General features: G+C 49.1%; 1 protein-coding gene across 4 annotated transcripts in view; it reads right to left on the bottom strand.

The window, feature by feature from the left end:
- The window catches only part of RNF216 (ring finger protein 216), a 171,098-nt gene that overhangs the window by 7,271 nt on the left and 144,302 nt on the right, over positions 1 to 19,525 (bottom strand). For 2 of the 4 annotated variants that reach the window (XM_021086051.2, XM_021086050.2), the window contains exon 15: positions 12,048 to 12,270. In XM_021086051.2, the coding sequence (XP_020941710.1) occupies positions 12,048 to 12,270 (223 nt within the window). Of the gene's footprint in view, positions 1 to 9,572; positions 10,401 to 11,738; positions 12,271 to 15,570; positions 15,806 to 19,525 lie in introns of those variants that run through there. The other 2 variants (XR_014839929.1, XR_014839930.1) reach the window with 2 other exon arrangements.

Genomic DNA, 19,525 nt, shown 5'->3' on the forward strand with positions numbered 1-19,525 from the left:
GCATCCCTCTTTCTATCCCATCACCTAAACCAGTACCCAGAGGGACACTGAAGGACTCTGATGGCACAGGACCAACTTCCTTACCCTACAGAAACTCAGGTCCCAGAGAAGGTAAGGTGTTAAAAAGCCATGGCTAGTTGCTGGTGGCCTAGGCAATGTCACTCAAAGAGCTTTCCTGGAGAAAATCCACAGAAAACTACCTTGAAGGTTCCCTGTTCCCGTCGTTTATTTGATTTGAAAATTTGGAAGTTACATTATTCCTTTATTCAAGAATCTGTAAGAGCAGCCAGCATGCACCGGGCACTGCGCTAGATGTACAGATAAGAGTAAGGCTGACACTGTCCCTTCCCTCGTGAAGCTTCTATTTTTGTGCTGTGATCACAATTCTAGCAGGCGTTCTCTATTCTGGAATCCCACAGGGGCGTAAGGGGTCATTCTACAGCACTGAAGACTAACCCCTGGGGTTCCCTTATGGTGCAGTGGGTTAAGGATCTGGCATTGTCCCTGCAGCAGCTGGGGTTGCTGTCGTGGAGAGGGTTCGATCCTTGGCCTGGGAATTTCTACAGGCCACGTGTGTGGCCAAGGGGATTAAAAAAAAAAAAGACCACATCTCTAATCACCGCCTACCCTTCTCCTCAGACTCTTGTAATGTTTCTCTCAGGATAAATGAAGAATGAAGGATACTATTTGAGTAGAAGATTCCAGATCCCTTACAGCACGGTTGAGGGCATGGGCTGGCAAGGCATCTGCCCGATTCTTATCAATACTAAGTTTCCTGTGAGAAATCTGAATGCTCCTGATAAAAGTTCACCCCCGAATAAATGCAATGTAAGAATTCCCTTAAATGAGTCTGAGGCACTGGCACAGGTGAGTGTGAGCTGAGCTTCCCGATACAGATATGCTGGCTCTGGAGGACAGAGTGGCCAGATCCCCCCACTGGCAGAGACTCCCAAGTCACCACGGAGAGCTCTTCCGGGTGGCAGGTGGTGGGAGGAGCCTTAGAGACCTGAGTTCTTCACCTTTTGGAAGGAGCCACCTGGAGCCCCTGCCCTTCCTCCCTTGCTCTAATGACCCTCCTGACTTGGTGAGTGGGCTGCAGACCATTTGTCCTGAAGCCCTGGCTTTCCCTGGATAGGGCCCCGCTCTTAGAGTCTAAGTACAGTCTGTATTTCACCAGAAAACATTGGCACTCGATTATTTTGAGCCGTGATTGTTACCATAAATAATGAGTAAATTGTCGGATACACCTAGAATATGGGTTAGACCTTCCGGATTTCAACTTTCTCCCACTGGCTGGAGTCACAGGACACTATATTTAGGAATGAAGAGATAACAAACTTTTTAATACTCTTTAAAAGAAAATCACATTTTCACTCAAATATGTTAGACTCTGAAGGGGGAAGATTTACTTCATCCAGGATCAAAGTTCCTTCCATAAGCAGTTTCCCTTGAGAATTTTTTTTGGCTTTTTCTAGGGCCGCACCTGCGGCATATGGAGGTTCCCAGGCTAGGGGTCCATTCAGAGCTGCAGCCACCGGCCTACGCCACAGTCACAGCCATGCAGGATCTGAGCTGCGTCTGTGACCTACACCACAGCTCATGGCAACGCCAGATCCTTAACCCACTGAGCAGGGCCAGGGATTGAACCTGCAACCTCATGGCTCCTAGTTGGATTCATTAACCACTTAGCCATGAAGGCAACTCCCCCTTGAGAATTTTATTTTTTATTGGCCGACCCATGGTATGTGGAAGTTCCAGGGCTAGGGATCGAACCTGGGCCACAGCAGTGACCCAAGCCATAGCAGTGATGTCAGATTCTTAACCCACTGGGCCACCATGGAACTCTCATCCCTTGAGCATTTACATTTTTTTTTTTTTTTTAACGGCTACACCTGAGGCATATGGAAGTTCCCGGGCTAGGGGTGGAACTGGAGCTGCAGCTGCAACCCATGCTGCAGCCTGTGACAAGACGAGATCCTTAATCCATGGAGAGAGGCCAGGGATCAAAACTGCATCCTCGCAGACATTATGTTGGGTTCTTAACCCACTGAGCCACAAACAGAAACTTCTTGTTTGTTTTTTGGCCACACCTGCAGCATGTGGAAATTCCTGGGCCAGGGATTGAACCTGGGTCACAGCAGCAACCAGAACCACTGCAATGACAACACCACATCCTTAACCTGGTGTGCTAGACGGGAGCTCCTTAAGTTTCTTAAGTCAAAAGTGAAAGTAGGAGTTTCCTTGTAGCTCAGCAGTTAATGAAACTAACTAGCATTCATGGGGACATGGGTTTGATCCCTGCCCTTGCTCACTGGGTTAAGGATCCAGCGTTGCCATGAGCTGTGGTGTAGGTCACAGAAGCGGTTTGGATCCCACATTGCTGTGGGTCTGGCGTAGGCCAGCAGCTATAGCTCCGACTGGACCCCTAGCCTGGGAACTTCCATATGCTGTGGGTGCAGCCCTAAGAAAAAAAAGAAAGTAGACTGAACCCTATGCTTTAAAAGTGGAAAGATGTTCCCACTGTGGTTCAGTGGGTTAAGAACCCAACTAGTATCCAGGATGCAGGTTCGATCCCAGGCCTCGCTCAGTGGGTTAAGGGTCTGGTGTTGCCGTGAGCTGTGGCATAGGCTGGCAGCTGCAGCTCTGATTCCACCCCTAGCCTGGGAACTTCCATATGCTGCAGGTGCAGCCGTAAAAAGAAAAAATGAGAAATTTTACTTTATACGTACTTTACCACAATCTAAAAACTTAATGTTTTAAAAGAACAAGAGTGAAGGCAGGTTTAGGGCTCATTTTGAGATAAAGCATGATGACTGGCCCTCATGAGAACACTTCTCTGATCTGGGTTAAGTCACAGGGGGGACCAGAGGCCTTTCTAGAGGTAAGCTCCCTTGGGAAACACTCTAGGCATCCCGAGTGTCATCTCTTACGGTGAAGAAGGACACCTGGGAGAAACGCTTGCCATTCTGCAAATCGAGGACACACCTAGGCTGCTGGAAATGGCCAACAATGGGAGGAAAGATGATGACGAGAGGGCAGGGGTGTGAGGGCTGGATCAGAGAACTAAGCATCCTCCAGCCCCGCTGCAGGGGCTGAGTCACTTACAGGAAACCCAGGCCTGCTGGAATGGCCCCCACCACGGTGAAAGCCACACTGCCTTCCCAACAAAGAGCCAGCTGGAGTGATGAGACGGACTCCAGTTTTGGTTCCATGGACCTCGGCTTGGGGACCACTCTGCTCAGCAGAACCTAACCTGGAGCCTAATCACCTCCACAGCAGGTTTCCTGTGAGAAGCAAATGATCTCTCTTTTCTAAAGTTCGAAGCCCAGTGACAGTAAAGACGGCAGCTGACAGTTACTGAGCGCTTACCACGTGCCAGCGCCCACCTGAGCGCCTCACACGCATTTCCTAACAACCCCGTAGGTTAGGAACTGTTAACTAATCCCCAGGTCACAGATGAGAGGATGGAGGCACAGTGAGGTGTGAGTCCAGGCCTTCCAGTCTCCAAGCCTGAGCTCTGACGCACATAAACCACCCATTTCTAAAGAGAAGCTTTCTGGAACAGTATGACTGGAGGAACCCCGGGAACTCTGCTGGCCCTGAGCACTGTCAGAAGTGACTTTTACTTCTTTGTTTTTCTTTGTTGGCTGCCCCGTGGCACACGGAGTTCCCAGGCCGGGATCAGATCTGAGCAGCACGCCTACACCCACACTCCCCTCTTGGCCTTGCCTCGGGTTTAGGATGGATCCAGTCGGTGCGGCCGAGCCCCCTCTCTGCCCCCTTCCAATCTTGGTGAAAACTTTCAAAGAGGTCCACAGAATTACACCGAAGAGAGGCTCAGACTGAGTGTCAGGAAACGCCAGTCCGGAGGAGTGACTCCCCAGCCCTTTGCATCACTACCCACGGCCACTCTGGGAGGGGAACCCCCGGACGACCACTGAATGCAATGACTGCTGGGAAGGGGGCCTGCGTAGCACCCACGACAGGCCAGCGCACCCCACATGCAGTGCCAGGAACAAGAGATTCAAGCAGCAAGTGACATGGAGACGTGCCACCCAGCAGATCACCTTATATAAAGAAATGAGCGGCTGCGTCTGAAGAGGGAGAGGGTTTTTATTTCCTTTCCCTGAATGTCTCTGAGCTCAGCAAGATACGGACAGTGCTGGCCTAACCAGAAGACTGACACGCGTGCTTCACATGGTGGGAGGGTGGAGGCAGGGCAAGAGCACCAGGGCCGCACGGCCGCTGTGGGCCAGAAGAGAGGTGGAATTCACTCGCCAGAAAAACCACCAAACCCCAACTCCTTAAAACTGGTCCCTTAACAATGAAGCCCACAGTTCTGCCCATGTTACCGGGTCTGGACAGGAGAAAACGAAGGCAGAGAAACTGCAAGTGGTTAAAGAGAAAAAGAGGTTTCCACCAATCAGATATTGACAACAATCACCAGCCACAGGCTGAAGGTTCCTAAAATAGACGTTTGCGCCCTTAGCACAGGGCTGTTCTCGTGAAGCTTTTAAACATATTTTTGAGCCTGTTTCCTTCACATTTCCGGCCGCCAGGGCTGGCGGCCTGCTTGCCTGCTGCCAGCCTCCAGTGACCATGAATGGAGGGTGGGGACTTGTCCTCTTCATTTAATGTCTTCTCGGCTCAAGAAGGTGGCCGAGACCCGCCAGTCTGCTGCTGCTTCTCTCCAGCAAGTCTGGGCTGGGGCCGGGATCCAGGTCATGTGTGGCAACAGCTGCTGTTAATAAACTTGCAATGATTTCATAAAAGCCTTCCAAAGAGCGGAGGATTTAGTTTCAAATGATTCCCAGATTGGCCCCAGATCTCTGAGCAACACCAGCCCCTAACCCTCCAGCCCCAGCTGTCCCTCTGCAACAGGAAGTTGGGAGGAGGGGGCGGCACGGCTGGAGGGGCACGTGCTGGGCAGCTGGGGCGCGGTGGGGGGCGCGCGGGGGAGAAGCAATGGGAGGGGGCTTGGCTGGTTTCTGCAGCTGTCTCCTGGGGTCACAGAGGCCTGGAACCAAATGCCCTTCTGTCTAGAGCACCCCTGCAGGGACCTGGAGGCAGCATGGAATGTGGCCACGCTGTGGCGCCTGTCAGGATCAAGTACTCAGCCTGGGGCCTGCTGGCATCTGCGGAACAGGACACAGGCCAACATGCTGTGTTTACTGCACGGAACCCTACTGCCGCCCTCCTTGGTACAATCCTCTAGTGACATCTAAACCTGGCTGGGTACACGGTCAAGGCTTGGGGTTGCCAGGCCCCTTTCTACTACCTGCAACTGGCTCAGTGGGGAAGGGTGCGGCGAGGGCCACCCCCCTACAGAGGCCTGCTTGGTCCACGGGGCTCAGGAATGCCACGGGCAGCCGTCAGCAAGCTTCCGCATCTCCGACCTCTGGCTCCAGAGAAGGATTTGTGGAGTGGAAGGAGCCATCATCTGGCTGGAGACCTGGACCTGCAGCCTGGTTCTACCAGTGACCTGAATCTTATTTTCCTCATCTCTAGAATGGGAAAGTGGTCCTGCCCCCTGTGTAACCATGACTAGAAATGAAATGCTAAGGCCGACCATGGAAGCCAAGCGATGGGGCACCAGGGGGGTGGGGGTGGGGTGGGGGTTGGGGAGCAGCGGAGGGGGGCGGTTCATGTTAACATCTTTTCTAAAACAGAAGGTAAAGTTTAGTTTCTTTCTTTTTTTGGCTGCATTTGTGGCATGCAGAAGTTCCCAGGCCAGGGATCGAATCCATGCCACAGCAGGGAACTCCTGAAGGTAAACTTTAAAAGCTAAAAATTTTAGTTACTAACCGAAAGTTTGGAATATCTTTCTGAAGATGTCCCCTGAAAAGGTCTCCATCTGCCCCCCCGCCCCCGTCCTCTCTGAAACACTGGGATTTCCTCTTCCTCCCCAGGCCACTCATCAAGGACCCAAAGGCGTCTAGCGCCCTCCAGGCACCCAACTCATCAGGAAGACAATGGTTCAGACTGGATGGTGCTGGAGCCAACTGAGGGAGAAGGCGGGCGGGCAGCTTCCTTTAAGATGCTGAGAAAGGCGTTCCCATCATGGCGCAGTGGAAACGCATCTCACTAGGAACCATGAGGTTGCGGGTTTGATCCCTGGCCTCGCTCAGTGGGTTAAGGACCCACTGCTGCCGTGAGCTGTGGTGTAGGTCTCAGATGAGGCTCGGATCTGGTGTTGCTGTGGTTGTGGTGTGGGCCGGCAGCTACAGCTCCGACTGGACCCCTAGCCTGGGAACCTCCATATGCCGCGGGTGCGGCCTTAAAAAGACAAAATACAGGGGGAAAAAAAAAAGATGCTGAGAGAACAAAAGACCTGAGGATCAACACGTGCCCACCTTTTATTGACCACAATCTTCTGCACGTTTCCCCACTACTTGTAAAACTGGAACGATACACCCGCCTTAGAGGACTGTTACAGAATACGCATTAGCACAGATCGATGTCAGGTTCAATCTACTGCAGGGTTGGGAAAAATAAGTCTCCTAATCAAATGGCTAGGCGATAATGGTGCCAAACTGTAAACTGGTTATAAAAGCCCTACAGTTGTGGTGGAACATGCTTCAAATTCTCATTTTTAAAAAACAAAGAAGTTGTAGAAAACAATTCTGTGCAGTTTCTGAAGCCAAAACACAAGATAAATACTGACTTTGTTTTGTATTTAAGGAGCAAATGCTCTTACGAATTTTGCCCCACTTCTAGAATCCAGACAGCCAGGTTACTGCTGTGAACACGGCTTCCACCAGTAAGATGTCACTTGTTAATCCTCTTAAGTTAGGACTCACGGACGAGAAAAAAGTCAGCATGGTCTCAAGATAACCCTTCCCCAGCTGCAAAATAATGTTTGTTCATTTATGTGTTGTGATTTGGCTTTGCATCCTGACCCCTAAACTAGAAAATCATGGTTTGTTGCACTGGTTCACTTCTGTTTTTCTTTTTTCCTCCCTAAAATGGTATCTTGTTTTTTAAGACTCTTGGTTGAATGTTTTGAGCTTATTTTGACAACTAACAGATGACTGACAGCTTTCTAGTACGGAGTTAGTTCAGGTTCCCAAGCAATCTCTCATCATTAAGGATGAAAATTCAACTTTTCTCCAAGCCACGAAGGGACAACTCCCTCGCTGACAAATGAGAGATTCTTCCTGGCCTTGCTGGTCAATTAAGCCAGAGAAAGGGCTGGACAACAGGGCATGCTTTGTTTCCCTGAACTTCTGAAAGGCTGTGTGTTCCCAGAAGCCCCAACAGATGCTGGGTTGGAATTCAATCGGTCTCCTGGTGAGAATCAAGGAAAAGGGGCTGATCCCAGTTTGATGGGAACAGGACAAATGGAACAAAATCTCTGGCTGCGGCTACCAGAGGAAATCAGAGGGATTTGTATTTGCCTGACCTTCCTTTCGAACTTTGTTTTGAGCAAATACAGAACTTTTCTCAGGGTAGAAGAAAATTCAGCGAGAAAATGAAGGGTAGTCGCATGCTACAGGACCCAACAGGGTAAGAGAACGCAAGAAACTTTTATAATCATTCCCACGTGCAGGAAGAAAAGGGCGGTGGCAGGAGAAGGAAGAACAGAAGGAAGAGGAGGGAGCAGAAGGGAAAACGGTGCTGAGAAGAGGCCAGCCTGCTGCACGCCCTCCCGCATGTGCTCACTCCCCCACCGCCCTCTGCTTCTAGAGAGGAGAGCAGCCTGAGGAAGGCTTCCTGGGAGCTTCAGCTGCAGAAAAAGGCCCTAGTTCCTCACCAAGTTCCTAGAGATGCTCGGCCCCCAAGGTGCTGGCCAGGTGGGGCTGGAGGCAGGAGAGCAAGAACTGCCAGATGCCAGGAGGGCTTTTCACAAAAGGCGGCGGGGGGGGGGGGGGGCTCCCCTTGGTGAGCACCTCCCAGAGTGGGCTGCATGGCCTCCCCTCAAGCAGCACCAGAAGGACGACTCTCTGTTCACAAAGTCTTTCAAGCATGTCGCCAGTGACAGGAGGGCAGGCTTTCTGCTGTAAGACCAGTTTCTGCGTCCCTTGGCCTGACTTTCCAACCAGTAAGGAGGCTGTTCCTGACAGAGGACGTGATACTTTTCGAGACTGTCAGGCGCTATGAGAGTGGGGATTAGGCCACCAGCCTGGTCCGCTGTGGCCTCTAAGAGGGGCTGCCTGCTAGCTTGATACCTCTTCTTTTTAGACCTACTGGAGATGATCGACGTCAGCGATGAAGACTGGGGGCTATCAACACCCGCCCTCCTTTTTGGCCTCGCCCACAGCATGCAGAAGTTCACAGGCCAGGGATCAAACCTCCAACACGGCAGCAACCCGAGCCACAGCTGTGACAACACGTGATCTTTAACTCACTGCACCACCAGGGAACTCCTAACAACATTTTCATCTCTGGCCTAGAAAGTGCTAGCTTGAAGAGTATTTTAGCAGTATTTGGATGAACGGTTAATCTCTGAAATTCTGGAGAGTTCACACAAAATACAGACTTTCGACTTCTGTGGAAAATCTGAAGCCATGGTAACTCTGAGCACAGTCTCATCTGGCAGCAAACCATGGGGGGCTGACTAGCATCCAGCCCCTCAGATGGGGCCCACTCCTTCTGTTTGCTACAGCCCCCAGCACACCCTACTGTCCTCTAGACTGGGCCCACCTGCCATCCATCCATCCTCTATGTCGCTACCTGCCCCTGTGCTAACCTGGGGCGACGACCCGAGCTACATGCCGTTGTGCTAAACATCCTCCCATGTGTTTTCCTCCGCATGTGTTTAAATACAGACATACGGCGTCGCTTCCCACAGCTGCACACTGTACTAACGGAAGCACCACCCCTGGGCTGTCCGCCACTGTACTTACATGGGGGAGAGAGAAACTGCTACCTGGCCTAAGCCCCTGTTATCTTCGGGCTTTCTGTCATTTGCATCCAAATTGATTCTTATTAATCCAGGGGCATTTGCTTATTTCTCATTGAGTCGTGTTATACCTTACATATTAACAATATTTATCTACACTATATATACGTTACAACTATTTCCCCCAGTTTCTCAGCCACCTTTAGCTTTGCTTATACACGGTGTCTTTTGCCAAAGAGGATTTTTGTTTGATCGGTCTGGCCTTGATGCAAGGACCTTCCCTTCTCCAAGATTATAAAGCCATCTCCTTTGTTTTCTTGACGTATTTCCAAATGGTCAGCCCAGGGCCCCAAAACCGCAGCCGAGTATTTCTTGCTCCACATGGGCGCCAGTATGACCTTGAAAACTTAAGTAAGGCAAGTCACCGCTGCACGTGGACCGGCAACAGCTCGCACCACTCTGCATGAGACCCACGGGCTGCTTCTGTGCCCGCCTCTCTCACCTTCCTGCCCGAGTTCACCACTGCAAGCCACACCGTCCACCTTTCTCATCCGCAACAGCCCGAATGTGTTCCATCTCTCTGGCCTGCTTTGCTCCTCCTCTGCATGCAGGTTTCACTGCGCATGCTGCCTCTCAGAGAGCGCTGCCAAGACGACGCCCCCTCCTGCGCCTGTCATTTCCCATCATGTCACCAGTACCCTTCCTACACAGCACCAACCAACCGAAGGAATTTTTTTTTTTTTTTTTTTTGCTTTTTGCTTTTTAGGGTCCCACCCACAGCATGCGGAGGTTCCCAGGCTAGGGGTAGAATCAGAGCGACAGCTGCCGGCCTGCACCACAGCCATGGCAACATAGGCTCCGAGCTGTGTCTGTGACCTACACCACAGCTCATGGCAACGCTAGATCCTTAAGCCACTGAGCGGGGCCAGGGATTAAACCCGAGTCCTCATGGATCCTAGCTGAGGTCGTTACCGCTGAGCCACAAGGGGAACGCCACGTTACGTTCTCATGAGACGCTTCTGGTCTCCATCTCATCCCCTCAATCCAGCTGCCGCCTCCTGCATTAGGCTACATGATTTTGATTAGTGCATCTTTACAGTGGAAATCAGTCTTATTTTCAAAATTACAGGCAATTTTTCAGGAAGAAAATAATCTTCCTGACCTGCAATGGACATGGCAGTAAACCTGCGGGTTCCTCTGGACAGAGTGATCCCTTTGCAACAGCAAGGCTCCCGCCGCAGGGCTTCTCCACCACCAGGTCACCCTCACTAGCCGCAGTGAGGCTGAGGAGGGCCTGGCGCACCTTTCTCTTTGGCTCCAAGTTAGCAGGGTGTTTATCCACTGTTAGGCTGAATCGCTTTTTGGCAGAAAAAGTCCGCACGCATAATGACATCACCATCCTTACAGATAACTTAAAACTGGCTGTAACAGCATCAAATTTAAACATTATTGGAGTTCCTGATGTGGCACAGCGGGATGGGTGGTGTCTTGGGAGCGCTGGGACTCAGGCTCAATCCCTGGCCCAGAACAGTGGGTTAGAGATCTGGTGTTGCCGCAGCTGTGGCTTAAGTTGAAACTATGGCTCAGATCTGATCCCTGGCCCAGGAGCTCCATATGCCACCGGGCAGCCAGAAAAGAAAAAATACATATATATTTTTTTGTCTTTTTGCCATTTTCTTGGGCCGCTCTCGCAGCATATGGAGGTTCCCAGGCCAGCGGTCTAATTGGAGCTATAGCCACCGGCCTACACCAGAGCCACAGCAATTCAGGATCTGAGCCGAGTCTGTGACCTACACCACAGCTCATGGCAACGCTGGATCCTTAACCCACTGAGCAAGGCCAGGGATCGAACCCACAACGTCATGGTTCCTAGTCAGATTCGTTAACTACTGAGCCACAACGGGAACTTCGAATACTTATATTTTTCATTTTATTCTCTAAGCCAATTGCACTGACTAGCAGTTCTAGAACAAATAGTGGTGATAGTCTTATAGTTGATTTTTGGGCAATGCTTCTATGTATTTCACTGTTAACAACACACTAATAACTATTTTGAAATACAGGGCTTAAAAACACATATGAAGTAATAAGCATCCTTCTAACACTATTTTTAAAGCTTAAATCAGGAATGAATATGATTGTTCCTTGGCATCCAAAGGGGGTTGGTTCCAGGACCCCCATGGATACCAAAACCAGCGGATACTCAGGTTCCTTATATAAAATCATAGTGTCTGCATAAAAACCTACACATATCCTCCCGTATACTCTAAATAATCTCTAGACTACTTATAATACCTAATACAATGTAAATGCTATGTAAATAGTTGCTGGTGTGTGGCAAATTCAAGGTCTGCTTTTTGAAATTTTCTCGAAATTATTCTCTTGAATGTTTTCAACACATGGTTTGTCGAATCCCCCGATGTGGAACCTGGAGATGTGGAGGGCAGACTCTATTTGTCTTTCTACCATCTAAAGACAGCATATGGCAAAGTGTATTAATAGAGTTCTTTTTTTCCTAGGGCCACACCTGCGGCATATAGAGGTTCCCAGGCTGGCGCTCCAATCGGAACTGTAGCTGCCGGCCTACACCACAGCCACAGCAACGTGGGATCCGAGCTGCATCTGCGACCTACACCACAGCTCACGGCAACACCAGATCCTTAACTTACGGAGTGAGGCCAGGGATCGAACCCGCAACCTCATGGTTCCTAGTCGGATTCCTTACCACTTCACCACAACAGGAACTCCAACAGAGTTCTTAATATTGAACTACCCCTGCGTATCAGGAACAATCTCACTTGGTGGTGGTTTCTACTTGCTGGTATTTTAGTTGGAGAATTTAAAACCTATATTCGTAAGTTAAATCTGTAGCTTCCTTTTTCAGGGTCGCCTCTGCAGGTTCTGGCATCAGCATTAAGCTGGCTTTATACACATATACGTAGAACAGGCCTTCCTCTTCTACGCTCTGGCAGAGTTCAGATGACGGAGAAACATTCTAGTCCCACACACTGCAGGGCATATGCTGCTTTTGGAAGAGCAGCTTTTCAGCTACTTCCTCCATTTTTTGGTGTGTGGTACCGGCCTATGCTGTTCCCTACCTTTTCAGGAGTCAAAATGCGTCACGTGTGCACAAAATCTCTTTCCATTACAGTCCCTCGCAGACATTTCCCCCCACAAAGCGGCAGACAGCCGTGAGCACACTTACAGTGGGGTCGGTCCAGAGGGAGCATCTCGAGCACTCCTGGCAGGGGGCTCCCGGCGAGCGAGGGTGCTGGCAGAAATGGTCATAGCCGTTGATAGACACTCGGCAGAGGTAGCACATCTGGGCGCCACAGCGGCAGGACATGCGGTTGCAGCCTTCCGACTTGATGAGGCCAGTTCCACACTTGTGGCACTTTCTAATGCGGGCAGCAGTCATTTTTTCCTCACTGAAAAAAGACATTGTCATTTGAGACAGCAGAGAAGATAAGAGGAACGAAAGTCATGGCCACCCAAGTATTGATTCTTTCCACAGATAAGGGCTGCCTGGCTCTTCTGGTGACACTTGAAGGGTGAAAACAGCCTGTGTTTTGGAGTCTGAGAACTGTTTGCAGTTTATCAGTTGTATGACCTTGACCTTGGGTAAAGTATTTAACAGCTCCTCATTTTTTTTTTTTTTTTTTTTTTTTTTTGGGCCAAGCCCACAGCATGTTGCTGTTCCCAGGTCAGGGATCGAACCTGTGCCACACCAGCAACCTGAGATGTGACAGTGACAATGCCGGATCTTTAACCTACTAGGCCACCAGGGAACTCCTGTTTCCCCATTTTTAAATTGGGAGAACCCAATTTTCTCATGGCGTTTTGTTTTTTAATTTACTGCAATGTAGCTGACGTACAATGTTGTGTTAGCTTCAGGTGCACAGCAAAGTGAATCAGTTACACACATATCCATTCTTTTTCAGATTCTTTTCCCATATAGGCCACCAGAGAACTGAGGAGACTTCCCTGTGCTGTTCTTAATGATTTTGTAAAGGGTAGTGTGTATGTGCCAAGCCCAACCTCTCAGTTGACCCTTCCCCATTCTGTTACTGGTCTGAGAGTTACAGATGGGACACAAAGTATCTAGAGCACACTGCTTGGCACCCAGTGCTTAGAAAGTGACTTTTTGTTACAGGAGTCCCTGTATGCTTAAAATGGAGAGAGAGAGGGAGTTCCCATTGTGGTTCAGCACTTTAAGAACCCGACACAGTATCCGTGAGGATGTGGGTTTGATCTCTGGCCCTGCTCAGCGGCTTAAGGATTTGGTGCTGCCGTGAGCTGTGGTGGAGATCGCAGATGTAGCTCGGGTCCCAAGTTGCTGTGGCTGTGGTGTAGGCTGGCAGCTGCAGTTCTCATTGGACCCCTATCCTGGGACGCTCCATATGCCACGGGCGTAGCCCTAAAAAGAAAAAAAAAAAAAATGTAGAGAAAGAAACTCAGGATCTTCCCAAATGTTTTTTCTATGTACAAACCTGGATACAGGAGAGCCAGTAAACCTTAGCTATATACACACTGTAGATTTTAAGTATCTGGCGCGGGGTGGGGTAGATGTAGTCGGGGATGATCTAACAGCCACTCTACGACTTCCTCCTGTGGGCAGAGCCCACCTTCCAGGACAGAGCTGCATGAGGGACCCCAACCCCCAGACTCCCCTGTGGTAGGGAGTGGACATGCATAGGATTCAGTCCTGCCCCATGGGAAGCTTGCAGGAGGCTACTTGTTTCCAGAACTACTTCAACTGACATGGGGGGGCGGTCAGGGTGGCAGATGGCTAGAGTCAAAATGACAGGCTCTGGCTCTTTCTCAAGAGCTAGCACTGCTGCATCAGTAAGCTCTGTGGTGCTCTTCATAACTCCAAAATATTTGCTACTTTTGCTATAATTGCCTATGTGTCCGTCTTTCTCTGCTGAGTTCCCTGCAGGCAGATGGCAGAGGCTGTGCTGCTTGTACCCCGCTGGCAGGGAGAAGTATGGTCTTGATGGGACTCAAAAGGTATCCCTACTGAGACTAAGAAGGGCAGGAAGGACCCTAAGCGTGGACAGCCTTGAGGGGAGGACGCATGCCACTGCTTGAGCACTTTTCTTCTCCAAAAAGGAACCCAGAGTGTCGACCAGGGAACTGCTCCAATGTGAAGACTGCAACGGTCTGGGATGAGCTCTGGTCTGCACTCTCCCTCCTAAAGCTGAGGAGATGCATCCTTCCTCCTTCCACTGCGCCCAGTCTTTCTGCTGGTAAGTACGAGTAGCGTAGCTGGGTGAGTCTGGGGCAGGCAGACACTCACAAGACTGTGGCAGTGTGCTCCTCAGAAGCCAGATCATGCGTTTGAAAAGTACATTAGGAAATTGGCTGCTGTTACTTAGGTCTAATGTTTGAATGCCCCCAAATGAAGGAAGGCAGAACTCTGGCTTGAGACGAATTTAAACCCAGTTCAAATTACAGAAGAACAAATGGCTTATAAGTTTTGCTGAATGGGAAACGCTGTCAACGTTTAAAAAGTTTAAAGTGAATTTATTACTGTCAACTTATTGTACATACGTTCAGGGTTTTAGTTAGTTCAGCAACTGCAAAGACACTCCTCAATGTGCCATGTTAAGACTCACAAGATTCTGATGAAAAAGTTTCCAACCAAAAAGCTGTGACAAAAAATACAATTACAAGCCCCGCCCACTTCCTTCTGTGTTTTTTAGGGCTGCACCCCACTGCATATGGAGGTTCTTAGGCGAGGGGTTGAATTGGAGCTGCAGCTGCCAGCCTACACCACAGCCACAGCAATGCAGGATCCAAGCTGCGCCTGCAACCACAGCTCATGGCAACGCTGAATCCTTAACGCACTGAGCAAGGCTAGGGACTGAACTGGCATCCTCATGAATACTAGTCACCACTGAGCCACAATGGGAACTCCACTAGTCAGGTTCTTTTTTTTTTTTTCCATTTCACTAGTCAGGTTCTTAACCTGAGCCACAGCGGGAACTGCTACAATTTCTGGCTAAGAGCACCCTTGATGGAGACCGAGGCATGGCTTTAGCCACTGCACTAAGGTTGGCTGACTTTTTCCCTGGGCAGCTGCTTAGGCTGTAGTGTGGGAGGGGTGGTTACCCCGACCTTTGCAGGAAGAGGGTGCATGTGCCTGCTCTGTTGCACCACACTGTCATTGTGAAATAACACAGGGTGCGGTGGGGGAGAAAAGGCCCTTCTAAAAGGATGGAAGAATATAAAGAACACATACAACAACTCGATGCTGTTACAACATTCAAACAGCTATTCAACACTGCAAGAAAAGCTACTCAGGTCCTTTGCTTTTGCAAAAGAATAGTACTAGTTAGGGCTGGAATGGCCATGTACTAAAAAGGACTGCTATTACGAGATATGGTGACCAACCACCCATCCAGTAACATCAAAGTACACAATGGGACAGGGGAGAAATCATAGCTGATTTTTTTGGGGAGGAGTGTGATTTGGCCACTAGCTTCTAAACTAGGCAGGAAATAAACAGTCCTGCAGGATGTGATCGTGTGCAGGAAGGGAGAGAAAACTGAGCTGCAGCTGTGTGTGCCAACCTGTGTTCAAACAGGAAGGCTCACTGCCTTCCTCTACATAACCAATCAAGAGCCTATGATTCCATGATTATTAGTTCTCACCACGATTTAAGCAGGCTGGGAGGTCCTTTTGGGAGCTGCCTTTATTTCCTGTTGCATATACTATTCCAAATCTTTTTTTTTTTTTTTTTGCTTTTTTACAGCTGCACTCATGGCATATGGAGGTTCCCAGGCTTGGGAGGAGACTAGGAGCTGTAGCTGCTGGCCTACGCCACAGCAATGCCAGATCTAAGCCATGTCTGTGACCCACACCACAGCTCAGGGCAACACCAGATTCTTTTTTTTTTTTTTTTTTTATCTTTTTTTGCTATTTCTTGGGCCGCTCCCGCGGCATATGGAGGTTCCCAGGCTAGGGGTCCAATCAGAGCTGTAGCCACTGGCCTACGCTAGAGCCACAGCAACACGGGATCCAAGCCGCGTCTGCGACCTACACCACAGCTCACAGCAACGCTGGATCGTTAACCCACTGAGCAAGGGCAGGGACCGAACCCGCAACCTCATGGTTCCTAGTCGGATTCGTTAACCACTGCGCCACGACGGGAACTCCAGCACCAGATTCTTAACGCACTGAGCGAGGTCAGGGATGGAACTCAGGTCCTCATGGATACTAGTCAGGTTCATTACTGCTAAGCCACGACAGGAACTCCTGAGATCTCTTACTTTGGACAGCTGGCAGTCGGGGATTCTTTGGCTCTCTGCTTCATGGTGTAAGGGCTATATGGTGGGGAAAAGAAGTGGAAGCCCCTGGAGTACCCCTTCCTTACAAAAAATGATACTGGATTCCTGTGAGCATCTTTGAGACTGATGTCACCATCAAACACCTCAAAGATGCAGGGGTGCTGATTCCCAAAACATCTCCTTTTACTTCAGTTTGGCCTGTATGGAAGAATGGGTCTTGGAGAAAAGTGCATTAGGATAAACTTAATCAGGTGCTGCCTCTAATTGCAGCTGCTGTTCCAGATGTCTTTTCTTTCTTTCTTTTTTTTTTTTATCCTTTTGTCTTTTTAGGGCTGCACCCACGGCATATGGAGGTTCCCAGGCAAGGGGTCCAATCAGAGCTGTAGCTGCCGGCCAACACCACACCACAGCTCATGGCAACGCCGGATTCTAAACCCACTGAGCGAGGCCAGGGATCGAACCCGCAACCTCATGGTTCCTAGTCGGATTTGTTAACCACTGAGCCATGATGGGAACTCCCAGATGTCATTTCTTACTAAAGCAGATAAATATAACCTCTGGCAACTGGTACACAGCTACTGATCTGGAAAATGCTTTTATTCTCTGTCCAATAAGCTGAGAATACCAGAAGCAGTTGGCAAGGAACTTGATCATCTGTCGCCCAACGGGAAAACACGCTGGTCTACTATTCTAATGACATGCAAATAGAACCCAGTGAAGAGGAAGTGACAACTACTCTAGCATGTTAATATGGTGTATGCATGCCAGAAGGTGGGAGGTAAGTCCCTTGAAAATACAGAGATCTGGAATCTCTGATGATTGGGAGTTTGAGTGTGTATATAATAGGCTATTCCTTCCAAAATTAGGCACACATTGCTGTATCTCATATCCCCTATCAGACGTTTGGGAGGCCTTCCTGGGTTTTGGAATCGATATAATCACATCGGAATGTGTAGTTCTGATCCATTTACTGCTGAAATAAAAGGCTAGGCCAAGGCTAGGGCCTAAACCAAGAGAAGCCCCCCAGCCAGTGGACCCAGTGGTGCTCCAAGTGTCTACGGCAGACCAACAGGCTGAGCAGAGCCAGTACTGGGAACTGACTGGAGAGTCAGAATGATGGCTATGCTTCAAAAAGTAACCAACTCTCTTCCTTCTAAAAAAAATATCTCCTGGTCTGTGACTGAGTCTTGGAGTCACTCAAATGCCTGCTCATGGGGGCATTAAGAACCAGTTTATAGAGGGGGCCATTCTCCATCACCAACTACGAGTAGAATGCATATGACCAGGGCTGAGCAGCCCTGAAGGCAAGAAGTTGTCTGTTTATGGGCTTTGTCATACTTCTCAACCAAGGCCTTCTGCTGAAAAGAGAAAACGACAACAACCAAGAGCTCACACTTATGGAAGACCTAACACGTGACAAGAAACATTCTGGGTATTTAACCTTCCTAACAACCCCACGAGTAGATACGATTATGCTCTGTGCTTTACAGATGAGGAAATCAAGGCACGGGAAGATTGAGAAATTTGCTTAAAGTTCTTAACTATAGCTATACAGAGAAAGCTCTCAATAAATCTGTATTAACTTCATGAATAAGACATCCTTCAAGGCAGAACAAAGGCTCAGATCAGAAGAAAAGGAGTTTGCATCGTGGCTCTGCAGGTTATGAGCCTGACTAGTATCCATGAGGACGAAGGTTCAATCCCTGGCCTCGATCAGTGGGTTAAGGATCTGGTGTTGCTGTGAGCTGTGGTTGCAGATGTGGCTCGGATCTGGTGTTGCTGTGGTGTAGGCTGGCAGCTATAGCTCCAATTCGATCCCTAGCCTGGGAACGTCCACATGCTGCGGCCCTAAAAAGCAGGAAAAAAGAAAAAAAGAACAGAAATCCTCCCTTCCGACTCAAACTGGATGTGTCCAGAGTAACGAGAACCGATGACGACGATGATGAGGATTTCAATGGCAGTACCCACAGCATGGAGTGACACGTTTATCACTCAAGGCCATGCCACTGGTCAGGGTGGTGGTCACTCTAAAATACGAAGGCTGGCCGACAGACAGGGGTAGGTCTAGATTTGAGGAAGCCATACTAGACTTTTCTAGCTGGAGTGGTATTTGTGATTACTACGCATGTGGTTCTATTAGCTTTTACTGTTTACTGAAACTTTAATCATGTCTGCAAAGTCCCTTTGCCATGCGAGGTTAAAAAAAAATAAAACAGGAGTTCCTGTCGTGGCTCAGTGGTTAATGAATCCGACCAGGAACCATGAGGTTGGGGGTTCGATCCCTGGCCATGCTCAGTGGGTTAAGGATCCGGCGTTACTGTGAGCTGTGGTGTGGGTTGCAGATGCGGCTCAGACCCGGCGTGGCTGTGGCTCTGGCGTAGGCTGGTGGCTACAGCTCTGATTCGACCCCTAGCCTGGGAATCTCCATATGCCGTGGGAGCAGCTCAAGAAATGGCAAAAAGACAAAAAATAACTCCCAAAAAACCAAACAAACATAGGTTCTGGGGATTAGGGCAAGGCTACCTTTGACGATCATTTTCTTTTGCCCAACAGAGTCTGCCCTCTGGCCTCCAAAGATTCATATCCATCCCACATTCACCTCATCCAAGGACCCCAAAGATCTCATCCATTATAACACCACTCAAATTTTATCATCTAAATTAGGTATAGATGAGACTCTGGATATGATCAACCCTAGAACACACTTTCTCTCCATCTGTGGGACCAAGAAACTAAAGAAACAAATTATCTGTTCCTAAAATACAATGATGGGACAGGCAAAAGACAGTACTGGGCACATGTCCTTACGTTTCCGATCTGAGAATAGTCCTCTGCGGCTCTTGGTTTCACTCTGAATAATCCTTCTTTTCCCAAGAAAGGAAGCACATGCTTGTAGCTGAGGAGTTTTGAATCAGCCTGTTCCATGCTTGTAGAATTCTAGGGGTCTGACAGGCTTCTTTCATCTTGCACCATCTCTTGCAGCCCAACCTGGCGGGGTTTCTAATGATGTGAAATTCTCAAGGACTAAGTGCTGTCACAGGGAGTCATTCCACTCAGTCATGAAACCCATTCACAGAAACTTCCCAGGAAAACCCATCTCTATGTCTGGCTTCTGCTTAGATGGCTAAGAGATGATGCCCGAGTTTCCTGGAGGCTCCCTGCTTAGACTGAGGGGATCTTTGAGTCACTCTCAATCTCTTCAAAGAACCTTTGTGTGACTGAATACTCTGATCATCTCAATACAGCCTTGGTTTTTTTTCTCTAGAGCATGCTTTTCCTGACAGTTGATCTCTTAATTTTAAGGTCTCTTATCATCTAGATCGGATGAGAATTTCAGAAACAAACAAGCCTCTTCCTTTTTGTTAGTAGCTCTTCCTTCAACCCATCTCTT

Source organism: Sus scrofa, chromosome 3, assembly GCF_054392235.1.
Source record: "Sus scrofa isolate SSC_HxYL_T2T_F1_AM1 chromosome 3, Sscrofa_HxYL_maternal_Yorkshire_Landrace_v2.0, whole genome shotgun sequence".
In the NCBI taxonomy this organism is placed as follows: domain Eukaryota; kingdom Metazoa; phylum Chordata; class Mammalia; order Artiodactyla; family Suidae; genus Sus; species Sus scrofa.